Source organism: Castor canadensis, chromosome 2, assembly GCF_047511655.1.
Source record: "Castor canadensis chromosome 2, mCasCan1.hap1v2, whole genome shotgun sequence".
Taxonomy (NCBI): Eukaryota; Metazoa; Chordata; class Mammalia; order Rodentia; family Castoridae; genus Castor; species Castor canadensis.
In genome coordinates this window covers 116242883-116265352 of record NC_133387.1, presented here as the reverse complement: position 1 = coordinate 116265352, position 22470 = coordinate 116242883, and the positions used below count along the sequence as shown (strand labels likewise).

The 22470-nt window shown below is 42.2% G+C and overlaps 1 protein-coding gene across 4 annotated transcripts in view; it reads right to left on the bottom strand.

Moving 5' to 3' along the window:
• Positions 1 to 22470, bottom strand: part of Vopp1 (VOPP1 WW domain binding protein) — a 95984-nt gene that overhangs the window by 17331 nt on the left and 56183 nt on the right. For 2 of the 4 annotated variants that reach the window (XM_074065525.1, XM_074065524.1), the window contains exons 3-4: positions 12415 to 12492; positions 6892 to 7028 (exon numbers count right to left, since the gene is read on the bottom strand). In XM_074065525.1, the coding sequence (XP_073921626.1) occupies positions 6892 to 7028; positions 12415 to 12492 (215 nt within the window). Of the gene's footprint in view, positions 1 to 6891; positions 7029 to 12414; positions 12493 to 13932; positions 14131 to 22470 lie in introns of those variants that run through there. The other 2 variants (XM_020165941.2, XM_074065526.1) reach the window with 2 other exon arrangements.

Below are 22470 nucleotides of genomic sequence, written 5' to 3'. Positions count from 1 at the left end.
GGCAGAACATCCTAGATTTGTCTACTGTATGTGGACTGTATGATTATTAATAATAATAGTAATTGAGCTGTTAGAGAAAGGAAAAGGGTAATATCCAAGATGGGAAGAGAATGACCAGAGCAATCACAGAGACAGAGATAGAGATAGAGATAGATAGATAGATAGAGAGAGAGAGAGACTCAAAACAGAAAATCCATCTAAGAGACCTGTCCTTCTCTGTGGGGTCATAGGAAATGACCCCATAGGAGGTTGTCCATAGGCAACCTTGGGCTTCTCTAGATGGTTCTACTCTCATAGCCGTACCACTCACCCTAACTCCCCAGCCAACTAGTTCACTGCCACCATCAGAGAAGACTAATAAGGAATACTCTAGTAGCTATGAGACTGCTACTGGCGTTTGTGCTTTTTAAACAAAAATTTTTTTAAATTCCCAGTTAATTTATTCCATAAAATCCTAAACTGTAAAGTAAGGCAGTCCTAAAGGAAGGCATTGGGAGTAGTGCAGTGGAAGGCATGAAAAAAAAACAGGATTCCTGTGGCCCACCCTGGTTCCCTCATTCCACTGTTCCTTCCATGGCAGGGGAAGGAGAACAACAAAAAAATGAGAATGAAAATGTTAGAGACACAGGGTTTGGAGAGGAAGCCATGTAACCTGGAGGGCTGTCCCAAAACCATTTCTGCAGACCTGAAGCATCATCATGTGGAAAAATAATTACAGTGAGCCCTCTGTATCCCCGGGTTCTGCATCTTTGGATTCAGCCAACTGCAGACTAAAAATATTTGAGAAAAACACTACACTTGTACTGAAATACATACAGACTTTTCCTTGTCATTATCTCCTAAGCAATATAGGACAACAGCTATTTACAGTGCATTTCTGTTGTACTAGAAATCATTAGTCATCTGGGGATGAGTTGAGATATTCAGAAGGATATGTGCAGGTCATACACCATTTTCTGTAAGTGACTTAAGAATTCTTGGATTCACAGGGCATCCTGGAACTAATCATGGTAATGTACACCATGGGATGAGGATACATTTATGCTACCAGTTCCAAAATTCAGATTGTCCTCACTTACTGAAGCAGCCCTATCAGCTTCAGCTATGATTTGGAGTACCCTCCAATTAAGCTGTCAAAACAACCTTCCCCCATTTTCATTTTCTCACAGTTGGTGTCATTTAGCCAAGTGGCCACCATCTCTGGAGGCTGACAGGTTTATTATAGGACTGAGATATTAAAACAGCAAATCATCAATGAACTCACCACAAAAGTGCAGCTAGACAAAAAAAAAACAAAAAACTGCATCTTCCCAATGGGAACATTCCACCCACTCTAACTACTTTTTTTGTGTGTGGCTTTTTTTAATCAGTATTAATCACATTAAAGGAAATAATTTAAAAAATGTAAATCACAGTAACACCATATATAACATTACTGTCTACTCTCCTGACAGGTGGAAGCACAGCCATCCTACCAAATGCAAATCTACCTCTCTTCACTAAATGCTTCTTTAAGTAGTCTTACCATACAATTACAAAGGACATAGATCTTGACTACTGACTTTAGCTGCTATATAATGTTCCATAAAACATCCCCCTCCCCTCATTCAGTCATAAGTGCACTGATTCTACAGAGGCCATCTCTCAGATCTTCCTAAAATCTAGCTCCTCCTCATCAGCAGACCTACACAGCTCTATCTTGACTAAAGTTTTTGTGGTTTTCTGCACTTGTTTTTTGACATCATAAAGGGTAATTAAGGTATCTCATGTACACTCTGTTCCTGAATGAACACAATGGATGGAACTGGTTAGCTAATGTTTTCTAACTGAGTGAATGAGTGAATGAATGAATGAATGAGTGAAGTTGATTTTTCCTTTCTACCCTGAGGGCATATGGATGGGTCCCTGTCAGCACATGGTGTGAAAGGATTTTGGGAGCATTTGGAGCTCTGGCTTTCTATTGCTGCACCTTGGTCACCACTGTGCACATATTCTATATATAACATGGAATGCTTTTCTTCATACAAGCTCATTTTGCAGATAAACTGCTGAGGTTCACCCTAGGTCTCATAGATCTCAGACATTTTATTTCCCCATCACTGTCTCTTTCTGTTCCCCAAACTTCAGCTACTCAACACTCCTCCCACTTGTTACCCTCTGTGCAGTTGAGACCCTTGGCCAGTAGAAATAGCCTTTGTTTCTTTTAGTCCCTGGGCTGGCTTGGAGCCCTGCCTTTCAACCTTAGTCCCCATACCTATTTTACCCATCCCTTCCTTTTAGTTCACAGTCCTGCCCAACCCATGCTAACACCCCAGAACCATAATGCTAGCACATTACTCCCATTTTTGATCAGGAAATGTGGAGATTCTCGATTTGTCTGCCTCATCATCAGTGACGTTGGACTTGGACACTGGTCCTAACAGCAATGCAAGCCTGTATGCACACCAGAATATAAGCTGCTGCTATACCCTGCCCTCCAGTGGATGAGCACTGGTTTTCTAAAATCTGCCTATTCTTCTTCATTAACAAATAATAGTTTGCCAGAATCCACTTCCCTTCTCTGAGGCTACTAATAAATAAATGGAAAATGGAGCTCTTTAGCAAATACACAAGTTTGTGCATATGACAGTACTTCTTGACACTGTTTAGGCATAGCTCCTAGGTGTGATATTTACCCTAGGGGTCTACCATATTTGTTAGTGCATCCACCTTTTCTCTCTTCCTTACTGCTACCTTCACTTGGCCTTCTCTTATATCTCCTTACTCCTAAAGACACCAGGCCTTGCATGGTGTTCCCACAAACACCAGCAAACAGCTACAGCAGGGATGAACTCTACCCTAAGGATGATGTGGGTATCCAGAACAGAGCTATTTATAAACTAACAGGACATATTTTTATTTTTAATATTACTATTTCTAAAGAGTCAAGTCAACATAGTAAAATCCTTCCTGAGCTTACCACTGTTAAAAAAAAATGGAGCCAATGATTTAGTAGTAAAACTATGGAAATAATACATTCTTACGGAACAAAGCAAGCCTATGTGCATGTGATAGCCTAGTGAATTTTGGGATCAACTATGTCATTCTGTTACAGGACTACAAGAATAAAAATGGAGGGATAATGCAGAGTTAGGTTTGCATTGTGGTCAGAAAAGATGATAGGACAACTAGCAGTTCACTGTACAGAGCAAGAGACCCAAATCAATGTCTCTCCACCACTGGGCTCTTTTCAACTAGCTCCAATGGTGTCTGCATCACTGGTGGTCTTGGAATAAAATATGTGATACCTTTGTTTCTGAATGTTTCCACATAACATCACAGTGTGGGGCCAAATATCCCGTCCTGACTGCCTCTCAATCTACAGCAACAACCTTTCACCCAGGCTGAACCTGGGTGGAATATATATATTATATATATGTAAAAAATCATCCTTGGCTTCCAGGACCCTTTTGGATAGCCAAATATGTAGATGTTCAAGTCCTTTACTTAAAATGGCACAGTATTTGTATGTAACCCAAACACACTCTCTCATATACTACAGAATTGTCTCTAGATCATTTGTAATACCTAGTACAATGCAAATGCTGTACAATTACTTGTTACACTGTACTGCCTAGGGAATAATAACAAGAAAAAAGTCTGTACATATTCAGTACAGGCATAATTTTTTTCAAATATTTTTGACCAATATGGATAAGTGACTATAGTTATTCGTAAAAATGTTCTGGGCTACTAAACCAGGGTTCAAGGCAAACAAAGCACATGGGGTGAAAAGGAATAGGGGCTGGAATCCAGGCTGTGCTCTGGTATCCCACATACCTGAAAGTGTATAGTAAATCTGGAACAAGGTGTGGCCACCATGTATCCTGACCCCACATTTACCAGGCTACAAACCCAAGGGCAGCTCCATTCCACTTGGCCCACAGATGTGGGTGTCTGCTCTGTGCCTGATAATTAAGTATTATACAAAGCTTGTGGGGGAGCCAAAGTATACATCAAAGACTACAGTTGTTCTGCCCCTCAAAAGTAAGTGTTTGAATCTTAATCTCAGTGTTGAAAGGTGGAGCCTAATGAGAGATGTTTAGGTCATGACATCTATACCCTCAAAAATGAATTAAATGCTGATAATAAAACAGCTTCAGACCTTAAGTTGAGTCTGCTGCTCTCTCTCACCCACATGATACTTTCTACTATGCTATGATACAGCAAGAAGGCCCTCACCAGATGCTCATTCTGTGTTCCTGGGCTTTCTAGCTTCCAGAACAAGACATACTAAACAAGCCTCACCAGACTAAAAGCTGTTAAAGAAGGAGGCAGAGTACCCAGGGTAGAGAGAGTGGGAGAAGAGAAATGGCCAGGGATAAATTCATTGTTATGGCAGCACAGAGCAGCATCTTGGAAGAAAAGTGGGAGCCTTCCAGGCCAAGAGAGGGCAGACAAAAAGCCAGTACCATGACAGGACTGATGGGAGGAGGCTGTTTAGATTGAGCACTGAGGAGGGGCAAGAAAAGAGGTGGGAAGGTCAGCTGAGGTGTGAAAGGCTGTGTCCTGGAGACTAGACTTGCAGCTGTGAGCAAAGTGAGCCAGCATAGACCTTAATGAAGAATAACACAACCTATGTGCTTTTCTTCCCTTTTTCTTACGGACTTTTCTGGCAGCCATGTGGAAGACACAAAGGAGCTGGTGGTGACTGGTGACTAGGAAAACCTGTATCAGGTGCTGCTCAGGGTGAGGTAAGGGTCTGAAGTAAAATGTGGTAGGATCTGATGACCTACTGCTTAGTACTGAGGGGCAGACTGAGGATTCCACCAACAGACAGAGTGCCTAGCTATGCAGAAACGAAAGACAGTGACTAGGAAGGAGAGCACAGTGTGATGCATTCTCTTCTGGTAACACCCAAGATGCAGGTCAGTCAAGGCAACATACAAAGCTATAAATACTGTGGATCTAAACACATTGCCTACTCACCACATTTGCCCCAGTTCAGATCAATGGAGGAGCAACAAGCCTGACACTCAGCCAGGACCAGGGACCAAGGATATGTCACACTGACTAATGGGGACAGGGGCTGCTTTCACTGTACAAAAAACTCTAATTCAGATGAAGTCCATTAAGTGATAGTTCTGGATTCCCATTTTAACTGAAAACTTGTGTTTCACTTTATGACAGAGCAGAAAAGGAAAGAATAAAATCAATATATGCATACAAAACACTGCTAACCCTGAGTGAAAGTTTAAGGTACAGCTGGCTGCCAATGAACTCTTATGGGAACATGCCTAAGAATAGTAAAGATAATTCCTTTTAAAAGGAAAATTGTGTGGACCATTTGTAGGAGAACAAATGCACAAAAGACCAGCTCCCTTCTCTTCCCATGATGAGATTAGAATATCCTTAGGAGAGCAGAAGAGAGAAGACAATTTCCTGCTTTTATTTTAAACTAACTTATTGAGGTATGATTGATATAAAAAAACTGTACTTATTTCATGTGTACAATTTGATGAGTCTGAAGACAAGTAAATATCCTAACCCATAATATATAGCATAGGCATACTTATTGCCTCCAAAAGCTTTCTCTGTCCTCTTATTTACCATTAGCACTTTTGATTTTCACGTGTGTGGTAAGAACAGTTATGGATCTACCTTCTTAGCAAGTTTTTAATTATAAGTTTTATTCACTGTAGGCCCTATGCTGCACAGTAGATCTTTAGGACTAACTCACTTTGCATAAGTGCAAACACCAAGGCAAAATGTGCTCCTAGAACTCTATCTACCTGCAGTGAGTAATCAATGAAGACACCACAGGTAGAAACTGTTACTGGAAGCAGAGCTGCATAAACACAATCAACATACCTGCCTCCAGCTTTACCACATACCTGTTCATAAGGACAGAGGTAGGAGAAGCAATGTCTGCCCAGCCCTGGGGCCCTAGACTCCCCTCCGTTCTCATAAAACTCCTTCCTAAGAAGAGGAACCTCCTAGGCACTGTCAAAATCAGGACACCAGCCTGAGTTCTTAAGAGCCAACACTTACCCACTACAGTATGTGGGTCATTTACACACTTATGAAAAAAATGTTTTGTAAGAATCAAGAAACAGCTAATTCTCTTTGACCCTGAGACATTGCTTTGGGTGATAAACCTAAAAAGTCCAAATGTAACTTCTACAAAACTGTCTACAGCTGCAAGATTTATGATTACTCAGAATACTAATAAGTGCACAAAGAATCCATATTGAATGAATGAACAAATAAAAAGCAAAAGAAAGCAAAACAAGCCAGATTCCAGTGGTTCACACCTACAATCCTAGGAGTCAGAAATTAGTAGGATCTCAGTTCAAAGCCAGCCCGAGGCAAACAGTTTGCGAGACCCTATCTGGATAAAACTCATCACAGAAAAAGGGTTATTGGAGTGGCTCAAGCTATAAGAGCAACTGCCTAGCAAGCATGAGGCCCTGAGTTCAAACCCCAGTACTGCCAAAGAAAGAAAACAAAAAACCAAATTAAAAGCAATCATAGAGTATCTAAACAAATTACCATTTACTATCATAAAGTCCTGAGGCATTAAGAAAGGCAGAGACATTACTGTTCCTACATAAATACGGTAACATTTTAAGGAAAAAGGCAGAACAAATAATATGCACATATGAACTGCATAACATTCAAATAAGATGCATCAATAACAATGTAAGAGTACGAGATGATGGGCATACAACCCTGTATACACTGCATTTGTTATCAGTATAAACGAATAATGAAGCTGGCCATTGGAATTTGAATGAATAAAATGGTCTGAATTCTCTCTCGTGTAGCATACTCTGCTGCAATGCCTGTTACAAGTGTTTGCAGAGGACACAACATGGCAAGGAGGAGAGACAGGGACGGGGGCTGGCTGACCTGGAGTGGGGTTTGGGGGCTGCCTGGTGTAGGAAACGTTGAACGCAGGCTCCTCGATCAGTGGTGGTGGGTACATGCGCCTGCGGATGAAGAAGCCGGCTCCGCAGCAGAAGAGCACTCCCATCATCAGGAGGAACCTGAGGAGGACACAAGCATGAGGCTGGAGCTCAGAGCACAGGAGGAGGACATAAGGCCTTAGGACTCAGCCCTTTGATTCAAAGGTCTCCATAGACTCCGAAAGTTCTGGAACACCACTCCAGAATCCAGGTCCAGAAGGCTGTTTAGGAGCAGAAGTACCTCAGACTCTCAGACTCAGTTGTCTTTGGACCATTTCACTCTGGGACTTTCCTCTGGTGGATGACACCAGGCAGATATTTATCCTGTAGATTCCTGGGATATCCCCTGGACAGAGGCCATTAACTGACACTAAGAGGCTTTGTAAGTGAGGCTTCTGGCTCAAATATCTCTAAATAGCTATTTGGTTTCAAAGGGTTGGTACAATTACTTCCTCGTCCTTTGGCTCTCAATATTTTAGTCTAAACAGAAATTGCTGGCCAAATCCTGTCTCAACACCACAGATAATCTAGCCTTTGCCTCGCTTTTCCCCCCCATTTCCCATTCTTCACTGTCAAAGCCACAAGGTTTGCACATTTATACTTCCAACAGCTGCTTCCATTATTATATGAACAAAAGTACCTTTCTCAGAGCACACTTTAATTGCAGAGAAACTACAGGTATAGAGAAAATACAGTCAGTAAAAAGCTGACAATTTAGAGAACTCTTAAGTTCTAAGTGTGACTGAACATTCTCCACATCTTGACTCAAAAGTCTAATTGGCAGTGGAGCTGAATGCCTTAAGGATAGGACCTTTGTCCAATTCATCAAAAAATTCTCATTAACTATCACATCATCAGTATTTCACAAAATGGTTATGGAAAGATTGAATGATTTCCTTTCACTTCCCAATGGCATTGTAACTTTTTGTTTCTAGGAAAGGGCACAGTCATTCTGAGAAGAGTTAATAATAGACAAAGGTAATGGACAAAATAGGAACTCTTGCCCATCTCTGAACTGTGGTGGGACCCACAGAACCTTCCAAAACATCGTTATGACATCTGGGAGGGAATCTCAGTGCCTTATGTGGGATGAGTACGCAGCAGAGCTGGTCATGACCAATGGCACCAATACACACATAAAAAAAAGTTTAAGAGATGAGTGGATGGTGAAGCCTTTGAGAATTTTAATATGCTAACAAGGCAATAGATGTATATTAACTAGATAACCTTGGAACACTGAGCAGGGAGAAAAATCAGAGACAAGACAGAAATGACTCAGGAAAGGAAACTGTGGTGTTTGTATTCTGACTTCTAATACATTATTCATTCAACAAGTAATTGTTAAGCACCACTGCTGCCCATTATAGTGAGAAAAATAGGTGAGGATCCCCTCACCCACAGAACTTAATTTCTAAGGGGACAAAGACAGTACACAATATATAAAATTATTTATTTATAATTCTAGTAAGTGCTAAAAAGAAAAATGAGGGATGCCAGAATAGATAGGTAGGTAGATAGGGGTGTGTGTGTGTGTGTTAGAAGTAGAGACAGAGAGGGAAAGAGGGAGGAAGGAAGGGAGAGAGGGACACAGAGAATATACACGTGGAATTCATCTTCTTGATCACTTTTCAGTGTATAACTCTGTACCAAGGGGCTTACACAGGATATCTGCTATAGTGAGAACAGAAAGGTGTCCTGCCCTTGAGTGACGGTTAAGTTGGGTACTGAAGGATGAGAAGAGTGAGCCAAGCCAGGGTAGGAGCATTCTGGTGGAAAGAACAGCAGAGGTAAAGATACCTGGCAGGAAAAGTTCAGGAAGGAGAGTGAAGAAAAACGCTCTGGCTGGAGGCAGGCAGTGGTGTCCTGCAGCCACAAGGACCCAAACTGGGCACGGGTTTAGCAAAATAAGGTAACCTTCATGAATAAGAGTGCTGGAATCAAGGAGGGGAACTCTTTCCTTTTGGTGAAGTCATAGATATTCTTACCTTCAATACTGAGTCTGATTATGAATATCTGTCTAGCAATATGTAAAACATAGAGAGGTAAAATGTGCACAACGGTTTACCTTCTTAAATGATGTTACTGGTCATTCCTGAAAGACCTAGCTCCCTAGACTGCAAAATGTACAAGTCACCAGACATCTTTGTCTCCTCCATGGTTACACTGCCAGATGGAACTCCCTGTCTACTCAGTAAAAAATGACACTGTGCCTCATACCTCAGAATGATAGAGAACAAATATGAGGCAAGGATAGCAGTCACCAGCAGGTTACCAAATACTGGCTTAGGTTATCACCATCTACTCATTCTCTAAAGTACTAGTTGGAGAATTTATTTTAAGAGAGAGACCTACAAGAGGCAGGAAAAGCGCCTGGTAAGAGGAGCCAGGCAGGTATCATTAACGTGAGAAAAGTAGTTCTCAAAGGGCTAGGAGCCACAGGGTGGTGTTCCCTGCACTTACCTTCTGTGTAGCACTGCATAACTGGAACGGTTAACCGAGGAAGTCATATTCCCTTTCTGTCATCAGAAGTAATCTGCTTTCTGTAATTCAATTTGTTTTTTCAACTCTTCCTTATGTTCCACAGCAATGGTCATCTCTGCCTGTCTTGGTGACTGGTACAGGGACAATGCAAACCTCTGGGAACTCCCAGTAGCAGACTCACCCACAGAGCTACCCCTGCCAGTCTTCATTCAGGCCCATGTGCTTTCCTACAATGAGGGGTGTTACCAGCACACCTTTCTAATCATGAGGATTTCATTCAGACCTCCTTGTCTAAGGATCACTCCAGATTATAGAGCAAGTAGGGCCTCTTAAAATACTCTGTGATAAGGAGTCATAAGTCTTTTCAAGAGTCAGGTGATACTTCCAGACTGCACAGCAGCCCTTCTTTCTGTCTAGCCCCACCCTCTTCTCCACCAAATGCCTATCCCCTACCATGAGGTTCCCAGGCTTTCTACTCCTGTCTCTGCAAAGTGCTGCCTCTGCTGCTCTCTGAAAATGTACTCAAAAGATTTTTGCTTTTCCTTACATTTCTGGCATCAGCGGTACCATGAGCTCTTTGAAGAGCACTGGCTTAAAATTACCTACTTGTAACTATCTGCTTAGACATCTATCTCTTTCAGGTACCTAACTGCAAATAAGGGCCTCTCCTCTGGACCCCCAGCAGAATACCTGTTGCATATTAGGCAGTTGAGATTTACTGAAAGAAGGAATTTATGGGGCACGGTCCAAACATTGTTTGTGTTTTAGCTCAGGCACCTCAAATTCACAGCCCAAGGTGTTTTCTGGCTATACCACCAGTTGAAACTTGTATTAAGAGTCTCAACTCCAGGCAATGGCTCATACCTGTAATTCCAGCTAGTGGAGATTGGGAGGACCATGGTTCCAGGCCAGCCTGGGCAAATAAGCTGTGTACACCTATAATCCAAGCTACAGGGAGATGCACATAAGAGGATCTTGGTCTGAGTGCAAAAATGTATCTGAAAAATAACTGAAGCAAAAAGGTCTGGGGGCATGGATCAAGTTGTAGAGTGCCTGCCAAGCAAGTTACAAGGCCACAAATTTAAACTCCACTAAAAAAAAAAAAAAATTCTCAACTCTAGTAACTTGATCAAGTCTTCTGGCAGCTGGCAACTCTGAACTTACAAAAGCCTGACCTCACTGATGGGACTCAAAAGAGCTTCTCTGTATGTGAGGTCCTGCTAAGTGGCAATGTGTATCTCACTAAGGTGCCCTGTCTCTGATAGCTGACCCTGGCCAACAGCTCAAAAGCACTGGGGGCTGGTTCCAGTAAAGCAGAACAATAGAAGGTACGAGGCCTGATGGACCGTTTGGGCTTTCTCATTGCTTTTAATCGTATAATACCTGGTCTTTAATAAGCTTTTCAATTTTTAGGAGCATTCTTACAACCCCACCATTCACCTGGTGCTTCAGACCAACCCAACACACTTCCTAATCCTTTTAGGGTTCAAGTTTCAAGCACTAACAGTTGGCATGATTTTGGCCAGGAGGTCCCAGTAAAGAGACTCATGAGTGAGCCCTGACCTGAAGCTAGATCACATTCTCAAATACCACCTCTTGCCCGTCTGCTCTCTCTCTTTGCTTTGGTTCTAGTCCTGCCCACCTTGGGATATAAAGAAGTGCTTGCATTTGGAAAGCTTTAAGCTAAAACAGTTGATCTTCTCTCACAGAGTTTTAGTCATCGGCAACTCTGTGTCTGTGTGTGTGCGCGTGCACGCGGGTGAGAGAGAGAGAGAGAGAAATAGGACTCCTTGTTCAGGGAGAGGCAGCCATCCAGGCACAGATGCCTGCATTGGTTCCAAGGGAGACCTAGCCAGGTGATTAGGGGATAGGTGATACCATCCACAACATGTCCAATGCTCTGTCAAGTAGCTGGTGACGGTGACAGGGAAAGGAAGACTGCTCTTAAAGAAAACCTTGGTCATGTGACATGCAGTCACTAACTTTGATAACACTTTTGTGGGAAAGACAAATCCTCATAAAAAAATTCAAGTGGCTGCTGTAACATGCCCAGTTTTTAAAGTCTTAAAAAAGACAGTAAAGTCAGAATTTTAACATTATAAAGAAGCTTAAGTGTGAAGTTATAACCCTTAGTGGAGTTTACCTGAGAACATCATATGGGAGCAGAGTAGGTGAGTACAAGAAATCTCTTTGGGTTTTAAAGAAATTCCTTCCCACAGTGCTCTGCCATCCCTGATATCTGAAACATCATTTATCTATAGTCAAATGGACTGTCAAAGAGCCCCAAAGGGTAGCCCACAGAGGATCAAGATCTACAGGAGGTTTATGGTCTGTGAAGAAATTGCATCCTGTTCTTCTCTCGAGGTGCAATCTGATAGACTGCAGAGAAGCGGCAAGAGAGTCAAGAATGAAGGTTGCCTGTTTAATCTGTTTCAGGAATGGGGGGTGGAGGGAGGAGGATAAAGAAGAATGATCGAGGGGGTGAATTCAACTATGATATATTGTAAGAACTTTTGCAAATGTCACAATGTACCCCAGTACAACAACAACAACAATGAATGAAGGTTGCTTATCACAGAAGCTAAGATTCAGTGGACAAAGATTAATGGGGAAAATTTCCAGGTAGCAGAAACTTTATCATGAATTTGCCCATTCTCTGATTCCTCCAAACATTCAGAAACTGGCTGGCAGCTGCTAAAGGGCAAGGCTGTCATCCAGCCACCTTTCCAAGAGCAGAACTCTTCTTTTCCAGACAGTAGTCTGTGGAAATGGAAATGAGCATTCTGCAAACTCTGAGCACAACCACTTCTCATGAAAGCAACCCACATGTTCCTGTTTTCTTAGCCAAAGCTATCCCAAAGGCCATAAATCCAAGGTGAAGGTATTTGAACTGAGCTTGTGACAATACCAACAGTGGGTAGAGCTCGTAGGGGCTGGGGTCAATGTTAGAAAAGGGCATCAGGAACAAGAGAAAGTTGTGACCTACCAAAAATACCACAGCCTCTGTATGGAGAGGGCCCGCACACAGCACCTAGAGCCACAGCAGTCCTCATAGGAACGGCATCTGCAGGAGAGAGGGCACAGGCTGGTCACCATTCTGGATCAGAAGAAGCAGTCAGGCCAGTCATATGGTCCAGGCAGGTTTTAATTGTAAGTATTCCTAGAAGGACAAATCACAATAGATTCCTCCTCCGGAGGTTCATGAATAAAATCAGTGCTAAACCTGACAATTTGTTCCCAGAAGGAAGCTCTACAACAGACAGATACCAATAAGGCATTGATCTCTGCTTTCACCAACTCCTGTGATAGAAAAGGCAAAACTGTCCCAATTAAATCCACAGACATTAAAGCAAAGATTATGGAGTCAAACTAGAACTAGTGAGGATAGGCTTAGTTCTGGTCTTGCCATTTACTGGCTGTGGGACTTCTGCCAAGTTATAAACCTCTCTGAGCCTCACTTTCTTCAGTAGCAAAATGGGTGGAATGATAAGGGGCCTTCACCATGTTGATTTAAGTTTTTAGGGCATCATCTTTACATATAAAGTGCTGACAAGGATTATGAATGCTCATGCTGTCTCCTTTCCCAACATGCCTGAGGCTTCGGGGTCCTTGGCACAGGATCTCATGACATGCTCAAGGGCTGTCCCCACCCAGAAGAGCCACCCAAAAAAGGCTCTGACTGAGGGTGGAACCTACTCTAGGATGCCAATGACTCACTCAGTTCCTTTAATGTTTCTGCCCTTCCCCAATGCTGTTGCTGCTGGTTTTTGAAAGGGAAATGGTATTAAAGCTGAGGCCCTTTTGTTCAGCACTTTGTATTTACAAAGAAACTTTCACTAAAGCAATTTGGGTCCCATGGGAATGGATGGGTGAATGTACTATTCTCAATAACATGAAATAACTGCATAATTGTGATATAGGCTTCTGCCAATTTTTTTTCTTTAAAAAAAGTATCTGGAAGAATTTTCAGATTACTCAAGTACAAACCTTGTTTTGGGTAGAAAATACTGGACACTAACAGAAAACAGAAAGCAGCAAGACAGAGGTCTGGACCTTGACAGACTTGGGCACCAACACTGAAGAAGCTTCTCCCTGCGTTTTTTTGTTGTTATTTCTTTAAGCTTATGTCTTCTATAATTGTTTTCAAGTTTTATTTTATTTTTTGATTAACACATATTAATGTGACTCAGAGTAGTATTTCAACATAAGCATCCAGCAATTCAAAGTAGGGCAGGTCACCAAAGATTCTGGGCTTGGTTGATACCCAGCATCTGAGGGCAACTACATCCTCTTTTGTTTCAAGGACAAACTGAGTTGAGAGACACCTCCTACACACACACACACACACACACACACACACACACACACACACACACAATTCCACAAATGGACAGTTCCACATCCAGTTTTTCCATGGCTCATGAACACAAGCTTCTCTACCTATTACCTGCATTGTTAGGATTTTAATGAGATGACCCCCGCCCCCATAAGATAGTAAGCTAACCTAGTCAGTTTAACTTGCTTTAACCACCAACATCTAGCAGAGCCACCTAAATGAGTACTTAAAACGCTGCTGGTTCTCACGTTCCATTCATGTCCCAATCAGCAACTGAGTAGCTCCTAGAAGCCATCTCCATGCTGGGTCCTGTGGGTGAAGCAATCAAATCCAGATGAGAACCCCTGCCCAAGAGGAGCTTTCTTTCTAAAAGGGGGAGATAATCAATATGTCAGAAAAATAGGAACGATGTTTAATGAAAACATCATTCTACCATACTGAAAAATGAAGCAGGCACAAGTTGAGAGCATCAGGGAAGAGGTAATGGGCAATATGATTTTAAACAGTGTTCTGGGATGATTCAGAGAAGGTGACATCTGGCAGAGGCCCCACAGAAATCCAGTCTCAAGGTGCCCCCAACAGGCACAAGGACCTCAGTGTCTGGGGGCAGGGGTGCTGGCCCCCTACAGTCATTGCTCTGCAGGCCCTGCAGTTGCATGTTGGAGAATGATTAACCACAGAGAATGAACCACAGGATGGGGGTGGGGGGCACTCTAAATCTGCACAAGAGCTGGATTAGCAAGGGCCTGGCTCTGTACAAACGGCAAACTGGCAATCCATTGTGCCTCCTCCCCAAGAACCTCAATGCTCTCGAGTAACTACTGTTTCATATGTGTCCCACATGTGTGTGCCCATGTTTGTGGAAGGAGAGGGGAGCATTCAAGGGAGATACAGGACTTCTTACTATTAGGGTAAGTGGAGTTCAGACAATTACTTGTAAACTAAAGAGATGGGACTATTTCTTATCGTAAACTTGCAAACATAAGTATTCTCACCAATTACGTTAAGTGTGATAGTATGGTAAGCAGCATTCAAAAGTGGCCCCAATATTCTCACTCGCTGGTGTACGTGCCCTTCCTAATCTCCTGTCCTTCAGCAGGGAAGGTCCAGTGAATGGGATGTAATAGTCGCTCCAAGGATCATGGAATAGTAAATAAGCTGGTATGTAATATAAGTCTGCCAAAGCCAACTGGAGATGTCTATTGCTGGCTTTAAAGAGTAGATGCCATGTTTCAGGAAGGCCACGTGGTGAGGTCAAAAAGTATAGTCACTGAAAACTGTGAGCAATTCCAGCTGAACCACAGTCCTACAACAACAAGGAAGTGAATTCTTCAACCGCCAAAGGCACCTGAAGGAGGATTCCAAGTGTCAGATGAGAACATAATGGACCCTATTCCTTAACTTCAGCTTTGTGTGACTATAGACAGTCTATCTACACTGTAACCGTGCTTGTGATCTACAAAAACTGTGAAGTAGTAAATGTATATTATTTCAATCTGCTAAGTTTGTAATAATTTATCACACAGTACTATAGTTACAGGTTATGAGCATTTCTTACACTACAGACACCAGGTTAAGTGCTTCACAAATATCTAGTATCCACATGCAAGGCAAATATTATCAGTGCCATGTTTGAAAGTAAGCTTAGAAAACAAGAAATTACGATGTTTTATCTCCTCTCAGCTCACTCAGGTCACTGCCCACACTAACAGTAGAGTTAGCACATATTAATAAGTATAGGTTTTACACACACTCACTCCCCTCAGCCTGAGAACACATCTATCCTACAGTGTTAGGACTTTAGTGGATTGTGAGTCCCTAGCTCAAATTCTTCCTTGTTGGCAAGATTCAACACCTAAGTGCTTAAACTCACTTTTCAGCAAATACACACTGTCAACTGATTATCTGCTTTCTTTTCTCAGAACAGAGCATCCTTTAAGCTCCCTTCCTAAGGTGAAGATACACTCACTCCAAGTATCCAAGGCTCATCTGCAGTTCTGGCATGATTCCCAGTGTGGATGTTGGCAGTCACCAGCCACTCGAAGGGGCACACAATTACCTATGGGATGACACTCTCACCCTTTTCCCTCTGCTGCTTCCTTCCAATGAAGCTGCTGGTAAGTTGCAGTCCTACACACACACCTGCTGACATTCAAAATTGCTGCCAATTATGATCAAAATGTTAACCACAACTTTGAGCTTAATTAAAAGTATAAAAGTAGTACACATTAAGAGGTGGTCTAGCACACTAAATAAGTAGGTCAAGTCATAGATGTTCTGGTTTTGCAGTCTAACAGAAGGAACAAGACCAATTGACAGGACATTAGAGGGACAAATCCAAATTAGTTTCAAGTGATCACAAAGCATCAGTTTAAAAATCTCTTGAAGAAACAGCTAAGGTGACCAACAATTGATGAATGGATACAGGAAATAAATTACGGTATATGTGTGTGTAGTGGAATAGTAACTCAACCATAAAGGAAAAATTAAATTGCACAATTTGCAGGAAAATGAATGGAACTGGAGATCATCATGTTCAGTGAGCTAAGACAAGCTCAAAAAGTCAAAAATTTCATGTGGAACCTAGACCTAAAATGATCAATGGTTCTTTATGTCTTTGAACCTCAGTTGAAAATTCTTATGTCAGAGTCAGAACCTTCTTCCTTGGTCTGTTTAGCCACATCATGTTGTGATGATTTTTTTTTTTTGCAATACTAGAATCTGAACTCGGGGCCTTGCACTTGCTAGGCAGGCACTCTTACTGCCTGAGCTGCTTTGCCAGCCCCCCATTGTTTTATATTTTTATGGATATTTTTGAGATAGGGTCTTACAAACTATTTGCCTGGGCTCTCTTCAAATCATGATCCTCCTGAGTAGGATTATAGGCATCAGCCACCAGCGCCCGACTATGTTGTAAAGATCCTTTACCTTTGATTTGGTCAATACATCTCATGGCAAAGTCATACACAATGACTTTAATGACAGAGAAGATCAATGTCTGCGGGTTACCCCTTTGGAGTCATTTTATTACCAGGAGATACCTTCTCAAATTTGTACAAACCAGAAATGGCTTGTATTTAGCCTGGCATATGGGATTTATTTAAGGAAATTGCTTCAATTTCTATCAGGAGAGAAATTATTATAAATGCTTATTATAAATCCTATAATTAAAAAGCCAAATGGATTAGAAAGTGCTCATTTTCTTGCTACTGCAACCTTTGAATAGCTCAGTTGCAGCTGGGGTTGAGGTGAAGTTAGGTAAGATGGACAGAGTGGCTGTTAAGACTACTACTGACCTTCACTAACTTGAGGTTTTAAAGCTACCCTTGTGTTCCTGGCATAAATCTTTTTATTCTCGTCTTCTCTCAGTAAATTGTTGCTCATTTAAAATCAGTCCTATTCAAGTCAGTCTATCTTGGGAAATAATGAATGGTTAAAATAAGATTTAAAAAATAAAACCTGCCCAGGAGAGTAGATAATGTGGAAAAATTAAAAGTTGAAGCCCTCCTATGATCTTACAGTATTTTAATATGATAATAAATTTATCACTGAAATAACACAGGCATAATAAGTAAATGGAATGCTATGAGTTTGGCAACAAGATCTGGACAAGAGACAGATTCTAGTACTACTAGATCTGGGATTTTAGATTTGGGTTTACTTTTTCAGTTCTACTTTTATTTGTATTGATATCTTAGTTCATTGAGACTATTTTAAAAAACAACAATGCAAAAAGAAATGTATTTTTGACAGTCCTGGAGGCTAAGAAGACTAAGATCAAAATACTAGCAGACTGGTATCTGGTAAGGGTTTCTGCTTCATAGATGGCACCTCGTTCCTATGACTTCATATGGCAGAAGATGGCAGAGTATCTCCCTTCAACCTTTTATAAGGGCAATAATCACTTCTCATAGGCCTTGCCTCTTAATACTATTTATTATTTACCTGCCGGAACATCTAAGTCTACTTTTCAGTTCTGAACTCCCTTCTGAGCTGCAAATACAAGCTCCCCCACTAGCTCTACTTCCTGGATATTCTGCAAGAACTTCAAACTCTTAGGCACAGCTGACATTCTCCACTCCTTCTGCTGATATTCCCTCTCAGCCTATTCTTTTCATGGAATCTCTCTCATTGACTGCCCAACCAGAAACCTCTGCATTGCTTGACTCCCTATGGAGCACTTTTCAAGCCCACTGTCCTCTTACTCAGTCCCATCTCCATTAAAGAGTAAGAATGCCATACTTTGTCCTTACTATAGACATTATCTTCTTCCCTCCAAGCACCATCCTGCTGCCAAATACCCTTCTGAAAGACCAGGCTGGCAAGTATTGCCTTGCTCTGTGCACAAGGAATCCCCACTCCTCAGAAGGCCACTCAAGACCTTTCTGGGTAAGCCACATCCTCTTTTTCCATTTCATCTCCTGCCATCTTCCCAAGGCCCCTATACTCACTCTAGTCTTGTGGTTCCCTGAATACCTCAAGCACCTTTATATGTCCATGCCTCTCCTGCTTCCTATATCCTCTGAACCTGCCCTTCACCCTTCAAAGATCAGATCTGTGAGGTCTATCCATGTGCTCCCCATGTCATGCTCCTCCCTTGATGAGATTCATGCAGTTCTCACCGTGCACAATACTGTCTTGAATTTTTAAAGGCTTTTGTTCTGCACAATATGAACTGAAGCACTATCCCATGCTATTCTTCCATGTCTAGCCCAGGTGTCTCCCACAGTTCCTGGCACTCTGTAAGTGCTTTGCTTAAGCAGAATGATGTTGTAGTAGGAAGGAGACTCACCACAGATGGGAACAATTCGCTAATTTACATGAATTCAAAGAGAACAAAGCTGACTGAGATAGCAATGTTAACACACAGTTGATGAAGGTGGTGCAGAACAGGTGCTCACAAAGCAATGGCCAATTATATCAAGACAAGTCTGGCAGTATTGAAAGGTAAAATAAGCATAACCTTTGGTTAAGCAATTCCATTTCTGCCAAGTCATCCTACAACAAAAATAAGTTCTAGTCCATGAAGATATAGTATGTAGGAAGACGTTTGCTAAGTTTAGGGCAAACCACAATCCCTCCCAAACTCCGGGACTCAGAACTGTTTGGACATACGGATAATTTTAGAAAAGTTAAAAATACATTTATACAGAGATTACATTTTTAGGGTTTACTGATGGGTCTTAAGTAGAATATCAGTAAAATCTTTTTCCATGTCATGGAGAAGAAAATGTCTCCAACTTATACCAGGTGTCTTCAATGATAAGCTCCGCAAGAAGAATGGAGGGAGAGAAATAATGCTTTAGAGTATGTGTCTGTAGATCAGACTCCCTGTGGCTTCTAAGGTGCCTTACCACTCCTGACAGAAGAGCAGATGTCTAGAAAGGGGTGTGTGTAGAAATCATAGTGAAGCAAACACATTTTCTCTACCCTGCACATCCCCAAAGTCCTCAGTGTTGCTGTGAGGGGCCCCACAGATGGCACCTGTCAGGCCCAGCATCTGATACAGAGCCATGAGGGCAGCTCATACTTATGTCTCCTTCTGGTGGTGCTGTGTTGGAACAGGATCCTGGATCTGATCCTGGCACCTCCCACTCTAGCAAGCAGGCAAAGCGCCCCAGCTGAAGCACTCTCCTTCAGTAATGCAGCGTGTGGCTTCCTACAGTGTCAGTGACTTGACTTCAAAGAAATTTCTCCACATTCTTTCCTTCAAGGGCACTTAGATCTTGAATCAACTAATATAAATGAACCAAAATGACACCAGAACCCAAAAGTCCTGCATCTCTACTCCATCCATGTGGCAGCCACTGATGTGACCCAGTCAAGCAAAAGACCTCTGAAGATACTGCAGGCCCAGAGTAATAGCTGAGCCTCCTTTGGGGTCAGTTCATTGGTCTTAAGGTTTTCCCAGCATTCTAAGAGAACAGAGGTAAGTCAAGCACTATCTTTTGGGTGAAATCTTTTCCACCTGCTAGCTCTTCAGAGAACCATGGGGTTATTCACTCTTTTAAATCATTAATGTCCAATTAAGAAGATTCAAACACTAGACAAGCTGTAATCCCAGCACTTATGAGGCTAAGACAGGAAGATTACAAGTTTGAAGACAGCCTGGGGCTACAAAGTGAAATCCTGTCTCAAAAAAATTAAACACTCAACCACTTCTTAACTACCTTTAATTTTCTTAGGGACACCAGTCATTTCCACTTATAAAGAGTAAAAAACTTGCATATCTAAACCATCAGTTTTATCTTGCATGGGAAAAAAAAAGCTATTTTCTAAATAAATGTCCTACCCATGGTGGTCTGGAAGCTCCAATCCATTCCCAATATGATGTGTAAGAGCCAGTGAGTGGGTACAGGCTCCTTCATGCCCCCAACCCCACCACCCAACTGCCCTGTCCTACTGAGACCTACAGAAGACTTGCTGTTTTGAAAGGAAATGTGAAGCAGTTGCTTGGTATTTGGCAAGTAGGCTGAACCCTTAATGAGCTAAAATCCTTCTCACATTTGTTGCTTCTCTCTGCTACACAAACAAGCCTGCTTAGTTATTCATTTCTTATTCTCTAGGCTGCAAAATATTCTAAGCAGCCAGCTAGAATCATGGAATAAAGCAGGATGAGTCCTTAGAGAACATTCAATACAGTGATGGAACTGGGGTCCAGAAAGTTTAGCAGATTTGCCCAAGATCACACAGCAACCTGCTGACAGAGCTGGACAAGGTAGAGGTCTTTTGATTTCCAGCCCCTACAACAATTCTCATCACCAAAGAATGCTGCCAGAATCACTGTCTCCTTTCCCAGCTCTCCTATAGGCCACTATTTGTTTCAGTTACTAGATATATACTAAACCCATTTAGGGCTAGGCTCTATATTAAAACAGAAGATAGGAAAATCATCAAGACAGATCCCATGCCCTGATGAACCTCCAGTGGGAGGAGGAGATTATTTCAGCAGATTATTTCAGCAATAGTGTATCTCGTGAAGAAATAGGGCACTGAAGCACCAAGGAGGGACACACCTCTCTGCTGAAATGGGAAGGAGAAAAAGACCTCATGGGCTTTCTAGAGAACACTATGCATGCATCTTTGGTGAAATGTGTACTCCTCAGAGTAGGCCTCCATAATGGTACCTGAAACACAGACACACACCAGATCACCTTTGCGCCTAAGGCTGCCTCCAAGTCATCCTGCAGATACCACGTCCTTTCCAGGCAATGGTTGTGGGCAGGAGAGCTTCTGGAGAGATGAGGCTACAAACTTCTGCCAAAAAGGTGACATTTCTTATAGACTACAGACACTGCTTCTGATCTGACAGCCCCCTACTTCTCAAAGGGGTTAGCTATGGCCATAGCAGTATCCACTCAGCACCAAGGTGACCCCAGGTATCCTCTGGCAGATACTGGAGATGGGCTGGAAAGGACCCCTCTAACAGTAACCAAGAGCATGCCTATGGTAAGGCAGGTTTATCCTATACAGAAGCAGTTCCCAAGACCCATCCATCTCCTCCAAGCCTCTGCCACAATGAAACAGTAAGTGTTAGTGACAACACAGACATTGGACAAAGCAAGTCTTTCCTCCCTATGTCACATGCATGGTGGTATTTATACCTCACAGCAAACCAAGGAGGTAGGTACTGACACCACATCTATCTTATTCAGACAATGAAACCCTGCAGGCTAAATAACCTGCTGAGTCACTCAGCTGGGGTGTGTGTGGGAAAGATCTGCCTCCCCTGTGCCACGAGCTTTCCCTCTGCACCCATAGGAACACCTGGTGCAGAACACACAAAGGACAGGAGCTCTCTGTCACCTAACAAGAAGAAGGCCATAGCACTTCCTGCAAGCCACCTGTGTGTCAAAGTGAGCTCCGGGATATGAAACTGCGTTCAGACTCTTCTCTGACAAATGCCACCTTTGTCTGCCATACTTTCTGGGCTGGGAAGAAAGTTTTCCTTCGGAACTGTGTCTGCAGGGGCCCAGACTGTGTTCCATGGCCAGGTTCTACCCATGTCTTTTCATCTCTTGACTCAGAACAGCTTGCACAGCGTTCCAAGCCTTGCATATGTGAAAGGACAAATCGAGCCAAGAAGGCAAGCAAAGGAACTGGGTTTGGTGAGGCCACATGACCACTTGCTATTTTTAAATGACACTATTGCTTTAGAGGAAATACCTAGTAAGCCCTGTACCAAATAAAAAAGACACATTTTAATTAAGAGTTCCTGAAAGGGTAGCCTCCAACAGGAAAGAAAGGTTGTAAAGGGAAGAGCAGACAGAGGGAAAACATAGGAAGGAGGCTTGGAATACATGTTGCTTCTCTGTAAAGATCCCAAGGTGGCTTTTTCTTCAAAAATAAGGCCAGTATTTTGTTTATGCATATACATTTGTGGTCTCCTAGCTCAACCCTGGTAAAATAATTAGTTAAAAAAGTGAAGAAAAAAAAACCTTGACAAATGGGGAAGGAGAAAGAGCAACGCATTTAGCATAGTGAAATCAGAACAGGTGAGAGTAATTTTATATGTCTAGGCAGCTCCAGTGGAAACCTCAGTATCTATTTATATTAGCCAATATTAGCTTAGGAACTAGAATACTGAAATAAAACCCAAGAACATGCAGAATGTCAAGAGAAGGATGTCATATGGGATTTCTGGTGAAACGAATGAAATTAGATTTTCAATTATAAGAGTAAAATCTAAGTTCAGAATGTAAATGT